The sequence below is a fragment of the Megalops cyprinoides genome, chromosome 7 (genome assembly GCF_013368585.1).
Source record: "Megalops cyprinoides isolate fMegCyp1 chromosome 7, fMegCyp1.pri, whole genome shotgun sequence".
Taxonomy (NCBI): Eukaryota; Metazoa; Chordata; class Actinopteri; order Elopiformes; family Megalopidae; genus Megalops; species Megalops cyprinoides.
Genome location: NC_050589.1, coordinates 5,333,901 through 5,344,351, shown reverse-complemented (window position 1 = coordinate 5,344,351; position 10,451 = coordinate 5,333,901). Strand labels below are relative to the sequence as shown.

General features: G+C 41.8%; 1 protein-coding gene across 1 annotated transcript in view; it reads right to left on the bottom strand.

The window, feature by feature from the left end:
• Window positions 1-10,180: 10,180 nt before the first annotated feature.
• nphp4 (nephronophthisis 4) overlaps window positions 10,181-10,451 on the bottom strand; it is a 130,829-nt gene continuing 130,558 nt past the window's right edge. Inside the window, exon 30 of the mRNA XM_036533581.1 lies at window positions 10,181-10,439. Coding sequence (XP_036389474.1) covers window positions 10,299-10,439 — 141 coding nt within the window. The 3' untranslated portion in view covers window positions 10,181-10,298. The remainder of the gene's footprint in view (window positions 10,440-10,451) is intronic.

Below are 10,451 nucleotides of genomic sequence, written 5' to 3'. Positions count from 1 at the left end.
CAGATCCAACCTCTGTAACACAGGAACAGGGACCTGCCTCTCATTTCAACCATTCCATCAAGAGGGCTTTCCAAAGAAAATCACATCCACCCCTTTGCTCAGTATCTCTCCCAGGCGTACAACTCATGGATGCAATGTTGACGTTTCATACGTCACCGCACCAGCAGTTCTTGAGCCTGTCATCTGAGAGCACTAAAGGAAACAGATATAAGTTGCCCTGGATTAATTTGGACCTCTTTTTTTTTTCCCTCTGACTTTCAGCGGAGAGGAGGAGGCATAGGAGAGAACAGCCTGTATTCACTCCAACTTTCTGTTCAGCGGGAAATGTGAGTTTGGCCCGGGCGGCCCATGATTCATTCATCATGTGCAATCACGCTGTGGAGAATCAGCATCAATATTCAGCCTAGCGCGCAGGAGCGCTTTCTTTTTTCGGTGCCGCTCCCCACCCGCACATCTGCCAGGCACAGGCAAGCAGGCGAAGCTCTCTCACTCCAGCTGATACAACTCTAATTAGCAGAGTTAAGGAAGCCGCCGCTGCACCTCCCCTGCCCCCCCCTACCCCTTCCCCCCTGCCCCCCGATGCCGCCAGGGCTCACGTCTCCATGTCCGGACCCTCCATTAAAACCTGTGTCCCATGAATTAATGATGCCACACTTCAGACAAAAAAAAAACATTGCCATTTCAATTGAACCAATTTACACTCCCACGCAGCTGCTGTGGATTTCACCGCCACGAGTTCCACCAATCCAAAAAAACACGGTCCTGCACTTCCTGGACTCTGCAGTTGGCCACCCGTTGGTCTACCAAATATATCTTGTCTTAGTACAATTTTTTTTGTATTTGTATTGTAACTAAATCATAGCAAATGTGAAATAATTCTCAAAAATGTGTATACCCACAAGTGTGCAAAAGAGGCTATACTCCAAAAACCAACATTTTTAGTTTTCAATTTATCAAGATTATGTAAAACACACTTTTTAGCCCTTCTCTCCTCATGCCAGTGCAGCAGCCTAGTTGGACTCTTCATTTGTAAATGGCCTGTAATTATCTCAGTTTTGGAGTAGCACTTTTCTACAGGCTGTTTTATCATTAATGGAGGGTCAAAGAAGTGAAATCACCAATGTTTTGAATAATGCCGCGCTGACTTTCAACCCACAATAATGTTTGTGTTTAATTGTGTTTACATAATGGGTTTCCCAGCTTATTTATTTTTTTATTTTATTTTATTTATTTTATTTTTTTTTAAAAAAAGGTTTCTAAAAATGAAACCTTTTAATTAATTTCTATTGGGAATATTGCATGTTTGCATTCTAGTAGAATATGAATCTGAATATGAATATGAATCATTAAATTATGGTGCAGTACAGATCAGATTGGCAGAAGTAACTGGGCTTTTTCGCACTATCACAGACCTGCCAGGATTCAACAAGTGAAGCGTGCGTCACTTTGGGAAAAATGCACTGCCTTCAAATGAAGCAGGAAGTGATAACGCAGTATGATGTCCTGCCAAAAACCTGCTCAATGATCCTCTTTAAGCCCTCTCCAGACCTTACTGTGTCACTGGAACCTGTACTATAAAACCATAAATCTTACATCACTTTGCATGCATTATAATTTTTTCAATAAATGGCCACAGATGACTTGCACAGCACACTGAAAGATTTTAAGAACATAGCCTTCCCATGAATCACAAAGGACAAATCAAGTATGAAGTTTAAAATTAAAAGAAGATTTTATCAATTTGCCACTGAATAAAATACCTTATTGATTAACACACGCATAGACACTACATAGAAGATGTTTTTAATCTACTCTAGCAATGTATTGAATGTATTTTGATTCAGTTTGAAGTAATTAATTCAGCACTGAGGAACTGGTTTGTTTCTCCCTTACAAAGATCCCATATACACTTGCATTTAAAACACATCTACAGTAAAGCATTTACACCTTCTTGTTCTTCAGAACTGTTCCGCAACACATCAGCTCATGTGCAATTTAATTTAAGCCTGTTTAAATTAAAAACACAGTGTGGCACTGTAACACTTTTCACACTCTGGATCTGCACAAGAAAGCATCTTGACACCACAGCAATTAAAAATGCAAAGTGCATAATCCTATTATGAACAGGCCAGCAGCAAAAATAAAAGATATGCATGTTGCTCTGGACAAGAGCATCTCCAAAGCAAACGCAATGTAAGGTAAAATAGTGCAGGTCACACCTGTTGTGAGGGGTTCTTTCTTTACGGGGCATCCATGTGGCTTTGTGGTTAGAAGCAAGGCTTTTAACCCATGATTCTGGCTACATTCCCGGGTGGGCCACTGCTGTAGTAACCTTGAGCAAGATGCTTAACTTGAATTGCCTTAGTAAACATCCACCTGTATTAATATAATGTATAACATTTAAAAATATAAAGTGTTCTGGATAGGAACATCTGCTAAGCAGATGTAATTTAATTTAAAGCGATGACGAGTCTGAATTCCTTTCGCATTGTCTGTGAAGAGTCACCACTCTGTGTTTCCTGTTTGTGATGCAAAGACATTCGTCATTAAAATGTTGTGCAAAACCCAAAATATTCTCAGTCATGTGAAGCCAAATTTGGGGAATTAGGTCAATTATACGTGCTCTCTCATTGTTTTAGGTTGACGCACTGATTCTCAATCCTGCTCCTGGGGCCCCCTCGCTCCGCACGTTTTTCATCTTTCCCTGCTCCACCTACCTGACTGAACTCATCAGTGGCACTTTTGATTAGCTGAGCACACCTCATTTAATCAAGAGCATGTGTTTGGAGCAAGGATAGATAGAAGATATGCAGGACAGGGGGGCTCCAGGAGTAGGACTGAGAAACACTGGGTTCAAGTATATTAAAATACTAATATTCCCAAATTTAAAAGTGGTTACTTCCAAAAATCCAGATTTTCATCAACAGCAGACAGCAAGCTATCCAGGAATTATTTACTCAAGGGAGGTTTATGTCACTGAGTCAGAACTGAGGATTCTTCATCTTGAATCACAAAAACAAAAGACCCACAGCTCTTTTCTGCCAACTGTTTCATGCTATGCCACGTCCATCTGGGAATGAAGTTTTGGGAGGAAGATCTACAAAACTATAGCATCATGTCAGCCACATGTTAGCTACCTGAATTTAGAGATGTACATAATTAATAGGCAAAGATTAAAAGCAAGTTTAGGTGTTACATTAAAAAGGTTTATTGAAAACCAAAAGGATTGATGACTCGTTTAAAAAAAGATGATAATACAGGGGTTGGGATACCACAGTAACTTATACAGTGAATGGGATTCTTTGTAAGCCAGAAGCTGTTTTCTTGCTATTTATCAGTGCAGAGGGTACTTGTTAGTGTTTTATTGGCTATGCTATGATCACTGTATGACATACCACATGATTGTGTGCCTTAAATTGTGTTATTTAAGGTTTTACCCACAATGGTGCATTCACAGTAAAGAAAAGTAAAAACAATGTGGTTTCAGTGCTGAGAGATGGTTTTGCAGACAGAAAGGTTGGGATGGTATATGGATAAATAAGTTGGCAATGGGTCACTAGCAACTACTAGCAGCTAGTAGTTTGTGCTTTATATTAATGACATATTAATCTGTCATATACTTTTTAGGTTGATGTTATAGGTCATTTGGTTTCGCTTTACAGAATTGCAACATCATGTGGCATCTTGCCACACACAAATGCTTGAAAAATATTTGCATATAGCATCCCGATTTTGTAAACGGTCATCTGGCATAATGTACAATATGCAGGAACACATTATAGTGACATCTATCTTTGGGAAGTATATTAGAGAATTAGAAGGAAAATCTGAGGTTGATAAAAGCACTGCCAATTTCCTACAACAAAGGAGTGTCATAAAAAAGAAAGTGAAAATATTGCAAAAACAGAATAAAAAAAAGTGTTGGATTGAAAGGTTTGAATTATGCGACAAGTCTCATGTTTTTATCATCTGAAAAATTTTATTCATATTCCTCTCCAAAACTATGAGACTTTAGAGATGCAGCTCTAGGTTTGTTCTTCTGAAGGTCAAGGAAACAGTGCACTGTAATTCAAGCGGTGTTTACAAAACAACTCATTGTGGCTTCTGTGAAGATAAAAAGATCAGATTTGCATAGTCTGACAAAGTAAAAACAAACGAAACATGCAGTGAATGATTATATCTGGCTATATTATGATACTCAAATCAAAGTGGGTCTATATCAAAGACCAGAATATATGGCGTGCAATAAGATCAAATACTAAATATTAAATTAGTTAAATTATCTATTTTACTGTTTGTCTCCAACCTCCAGCTACTCTTGCGTACCTTTCTTTCATCATTTTAAATACACACAGAGACAAGGCTTGATGTACATGAATGAACACCATCAAAGTCTATTTTAGAAGGGAAGGATATAGACCTATTTGAAACATTTACATGTAATGGTTCAATTTTGAAAAGAAAGAAAAAAGCTTTTTCAGCCAATCAGCCCTGCCTTAAAGGTACTGTTTATAGAGGTTTTCTGCAGATATGGCTATCAAAGTTTTGCAGAAGAATCTTCCACATCAACCCAAAAAAAGAAAGTTTTTATTTTTCCAGAGGAGTCTGGAGGAAAAGACAAGCTGGGACACTCAAGAAAAGCGTTGTAAAGCGGATTTCTGCCGACCACCTCAGAATCCCCCCACTGAGTCCAGTCAGTTCAGGTTTGATGGATCTGACGTCATTCACGCAGGGAAAAGAGTCTGCAGATAAAAAGCTTCCCTTCAGGCCCTGTCCAATACAAAGACTTCAGCAATAGCAAACGCACTATAAACTACAGGTTTGCAACCATGAAAGCGAAGACGTTTTAGAAGCCTAATTGCCCTTACTGATCTGGTCAGACGACGAAATCTGCAAGACTGCGTCTGCAGTGGACACAACAAAAGATAGTGGGGAAAGATGGGGATTTTCAAAAACAGTTAAGCAGTGCTTGAGCAAGATCAAGAGGTTTAAGGTGAATTACCAACAGTGTGCTCACAATAGATAAGCACTAAACTCCAGGTTGCTTAGAAGCTACATCTTAAAATCTGAAGCACCCGTTTATTTGAAAACGTCTACTCTCCAGTGTAACTGGTGGATTCTAAAATTTTCCAGTTCAGGAGCTTAGTCATTAAGATGGCAATTAATGGTCTGCAATTAATTTTAAACTGCAATTAATTTTAAACATAATTTTAAACGTAGACAGTCTTTCATAAATGATATATTTTTTACCAACAATTGTTATATAATGTTGAAACGACCATCAAAAGGTAATACAATGGTTGGGAATAACGGTTCCACCTTCATTGCGAAAGACCCCCCTTTTTTTCAGGATCTGGTAGAAGGGCATGTATTGCATTGAAGTTTCACCATAACTGCAACCTATGTTACTTTACTCTTGGTTGTCCCTCATTCTGCTTCTTGACTGTTTCTCCTACTGGCAGTGCCTCGGCGACAGGCCTTTTATTCTAGGCTGTTTACAGTCTTGTGTATGACCGTGAATCTCTCACATTATCTGTGGCAATTGAGCCCCCATGGTGCTGAAGAGGATTGAAACAGGCCTGCAAACCCTCACTCAGCCAATGCAAATCATTCAGAATGGATTCAGGTTCAAGTGTAAAAGTGGTAATAGCCAGTGTGGCAGTGGTATTTCAACCGAAAGGAGCTAGGAGTTCTCAGCAGGCAACAGCAGGTGCTCTTTTCCTTCCTGAAAAGATCGACCGTTGTGAATTTGCAGCTTTGCAATAACGTACCCACAAAAATGCCAGGTTCTTACTGCACTTCTTAGTGTAGGTGTTGGTAAAATATTGAAATTGCAGTATTCTGATGTTTTGTAGGCAGGTTAGCATTTGGCTTTATATCACATTACTACTCTCTGTGTATTTATTGCTGGGATTCCCAGCTAGAAATATTAGGGAGGCATATTTTCATTTCTTTGGCAGCAGTGAGGCAGTGTAGGAAGCAGAAGGGAAATGGATTTGTAATCAGAAGGCTGAGTAAGACACTACAGCCTGAACTACTACTCTAAATACCGAGCTGTAAAAATGGGTAATGGGTAATGTTTAAAATGTAAACTATAGCACGTAAGTGACCCTGGATAAGGGCGTCTATTAAACGAACAAAAGCAAATGTAATAAGAACTCATAAAATCAATACAAATAAAGGCGCAAAGACTCCAGGTTTAGGTCAAATCAAACATAAGCAGAAGAGAATCTCTGCTACAGGATACCAGAACTACAGTAACTTTCAATTCTCTTAGCATAAAAGGAGTAAGGTAACAGGTAACCTCAGATGAAAAGTGAACAGTCCACCAGCATCAGGATTTATGCTGTGTATTTTCAGAGCTGAATTCCATTTCCCAGGAGTCGCACACATGCAGACAACGCAAACTCTGGAAGCGGACTCTGAGTCTCCAGGACGTCGCTGACGGACAAGGCCACTACATCATGGCCGAGGCCCTGAGTCAGTCAAAGACGGAGAAACTTAACAGCCCCTTTCATCACCTCTCGCATTTTACTGCTCTCGCCTCTTTTTCTCCTTGTGGTCCATTTCCCTTTATAACTTACCTCACACGTTTATATGCCACATCGCTTCCAGTTACGAGCAGCCCCCTAAGTGCTGAAGAAGCAATTCGCCACATAACAGTGACTTAAAATAGATGTTCCGAAGGGGGACCGGCGGTCCCAATAGAAATTGATCTCCTGTCACCCTATCTATATTGCAGTTGGGGCCAGTAATCTTTTTAAAACCCAACCAAACCCAATGAAAACTTCCACTTCACTAAATCCCACATACTGAATAAATTAAATCTCCACATCACTCTGCGTTTCCCAAGGCGCAGTGAAAACATGCTGAAACACTGTTTCTCGTTCCCCAATAATGCACTGACAAAACAGTCCAATTTACTCTTCTGTTTAATTTGCAAATTCGAACTTACCAAGCTTAACTTACAGTGTACTTGCATATCTAGAAAAATGTGTTGTGAAATCAGTAAAAAAAAACAATTTAATGTAAAAAAAAACCTTTCACAATAATTCTCATTTTATAAAACACATCAGTTTAAAAGCAAACGTACATTACATATTATCCTATAAAGAACACAGCATGGAGGAACATTCATCTACCATCTTGAGGTAAAGCCTCTGAATCCCCATATATTCGGCACTCCTAACAAGCAGCGGTATTTTCAGGTGCTAGACTGCCACCTGCTGAGCGGTTCTGACAGCCCTCTATCTTCAGGGCTGGGAACAATGCTCCTTCAGACGCTCATATTCATAAATATTTGGTCATGGAGCAGGTAATGCTATCAGTCACATTGAGCCAATTTAATATGTTTGTTTGCATCTCAAGAGCCCAGCAGGGAAGCCAGCCTAATCCGTCGGCGTTTTCATTGTGCCACTCCACTACTTCCAAAAAAAAGAGTGCTGCTGCATTCAGTTTATGCACACACATACACCCACAAACACACACACACGCACACACGCACATAAACACACACACACACGCACACAAACGCACACACACACACATACACCCACAAACACACACACACACACACTCACTCACTCAACACTCTCTGAAACTGAGGCACGCGCTCATATAAACATGCACGCACACGTACCACACACACACACACCCACACACACACATACACACATACACCCACAAACACACACACACGCACACGCACACACACACGCACATAAACACACACACACACACGCACGCTCATAAACACACACACACACACACCCACAAGTACGCGCACACACACACACACACACACCCACAAACACACACAAATACACACACACACACACACACATACACCCACAAACACACACACATGCACGCACGCACGCACACGCACACACACACACACACACACACACACACACACACACACACACACACACACACACAGGTGCCTAACACACCTTGAGCATGCAGCAAGCTGTTGGGTTTATAACAGTGTTTGATTTATTTATTTTTTTCCTCCCCTCTTCAAACTGAGCAGGAACTCTCTGGAGAGCACGCCAATGCTCCCTGCCCGTGTCCCTGCTGGCTACCTCAGATTATCCCGGCCTCGCACATCCAGTTAAACTGAATAAATTCCCCCTCCTTAAAATATCTGCTGAGGGCAGCTGTCTCACATCAGAGCAGGCGTCTCTTCGGGGTGGTTTTGGGGAGTGCTCTGTCCCTCCTACGGAGAAGGTTGGCCTCAGTGCTTTCATTAAACTGCAGCTGCACACAGCACTGCTACACCCACCACTCACTAGATCCCCATTCTAACTGCTAGGGAATAGCTCCAAGAGAGGAGTTGCTATCCAGCACTATCACAATTCACACTTTTTTTTCTTTAAGGCTGAAAGGTCGCTTTTATTGGATTGTCATCACATTCAGATTTTTTTTTTTTTAATCAAGCTGTTTATTTTGCTTGTGCCATTTCTGTCTGGGAAAACATACTGAAGATTTAAAGCACAGGAGCACCATGAGGACAGGCATCATAACGAGGCTGTGCTGAAGACCCCCGTGGCATTATGGGATTAGCTGGGGATTGAGGAAGAAGACTGGCCTTAAACGGATGGAGGGCGGGCGATCCCGCACAGCCACCTGAATGAATATTTATGTTCCAGAAGCAAAGTTTTGACTCAAAATGCCTGAGAGACGTGCGAACGCCGTGTGTATCCCTTCATGTTTTATTGCTCTTTTCCCACCAAAATGGCTTTTCGCACCATGCATTCTAATGAGGGAGATTGTATAACTTGGTGTTATGTAAGCCTCGGGTTGTTGACAGAATTTGCGGCTCCACTCTTGATAGGAGGCATGCAGAGAGTAAGGATCTTAAGAGCCTGCCGATGTTAATGAGAGCTATCTGAAGAGACCGTCTCCTCATTGAAAATCATACCTCATTACAGCACATCTAATTACACTTCAGGGACAGGCTTGCTCTTTCTGCCCCCTCTGCATGCTGCCCTTAAAGCGGGCCAGTGCAGTTCATTGGACGCTGCAGAACGCAGTGTGCTTGTATACATTGGGTGCAGGGTCTTGAATTAGAATTCCCTTTCATCCTCCCAACGATCAAAGAAACACATGGACGCCTCTGACAATCACATCTTGGACCACTTTGTACCAATAAAGATCATTGTTTCTTCTACTACGTTTTCTGACGGTAAACATCGAGGAGCCACGCCACCAAATTAAATTGTCTGGACAGGTCCTCGGCCGTAATTGCTTTAATAAGGTGTTGCTTTGCATAATAACTTCCTCTACCTCCCCAGTATCTGTGTGTGTTCCCCTGTAACTGTGGAATTATAAAGAGCAAAACAGTGTTTGGGCTTTGAGGTGGGATTCAGCACCAGCTTCTCATCTGCTGCAAGTGCAGCAAGCAAGTGGTGCTGAGTGAAGAGTCCACTGAGTCCAATTTCAATCGAGTGTTGTGTGTAGTGCACAAGATCCAACGGGGCATTGTGCGCTTTTTTTCCCCTACCTCTGAACATTCCCTGCTGGTTTGGTCTACAATACTACATCCCTGCAGAAACCAGAGCGTTTAGAGTTAATTGCCGTTAACTGCCGTTAGCACTACTGCAAGTGTCGTTTTGTGTTACAGTATCATTGTGCTGTCACGTTAAGATTAACATGAGAAGCCATTCATAGAATTTGTGTAGGATGTTTTTTTTTTTTTCCCGTGAATGTTGAATTCCAGAAGTGATGTCACGTACGGCAGCAGCACTGTTTGTTTGTGTAGCTAGATTGTTAAAATGCCATAAACAAAAGGCCACCCAGCATCACAACATTCTTTTTTATATTATAGCTAGCTCATATTTGTACATGACAGAAAAAATGAAAATGGCTACTGTGTATACTTTGCATGTGTATGTCTGTGTGTGTGCATTCATGTGTGTGTCCGCATGTGTGTGTGTGTATGTGTGTGTGTGTACACGCAGTTTCATTCAGACCTAATTTTGCTGAAGATCTATTCATCTATTCGGTAACTAATATCCACCGATTCCATGCAGTCCGCTACTGTTAGCCAACAGACATCTTGGAGTCAGTGAGTTTTTAGTCGTATTTGGTATGCAGACGGAAGGTAGAATTTTCCTCAGCGTAGCACTTGGTCTCTCCATAGTGTGGTGCTTCTCAGCAGCCAGGCAGGCTGCGATTCGTCTGGTGAAACACACACCTTGTGCTGCCGACACGGCCTGCAGCACGTGGTATCAATGTGTCCCTGGGTTTACCCTCTGCTTTCAGGCCTCCGGGGAGTTCCACGGCCCCAGAGATCACTGGTACTGAACCTTGACGCAGAACGTCTCCTCGTTCTTATCCTCGTGGTTGTTGATGTAGATGAGGATCTCCACCATCCCGGCGCTCTGGCTCGGCGCGAAGCGGAGCCCTATGGTGTACGTCTCGCCTCCCCCGATCTGCAAGACAGA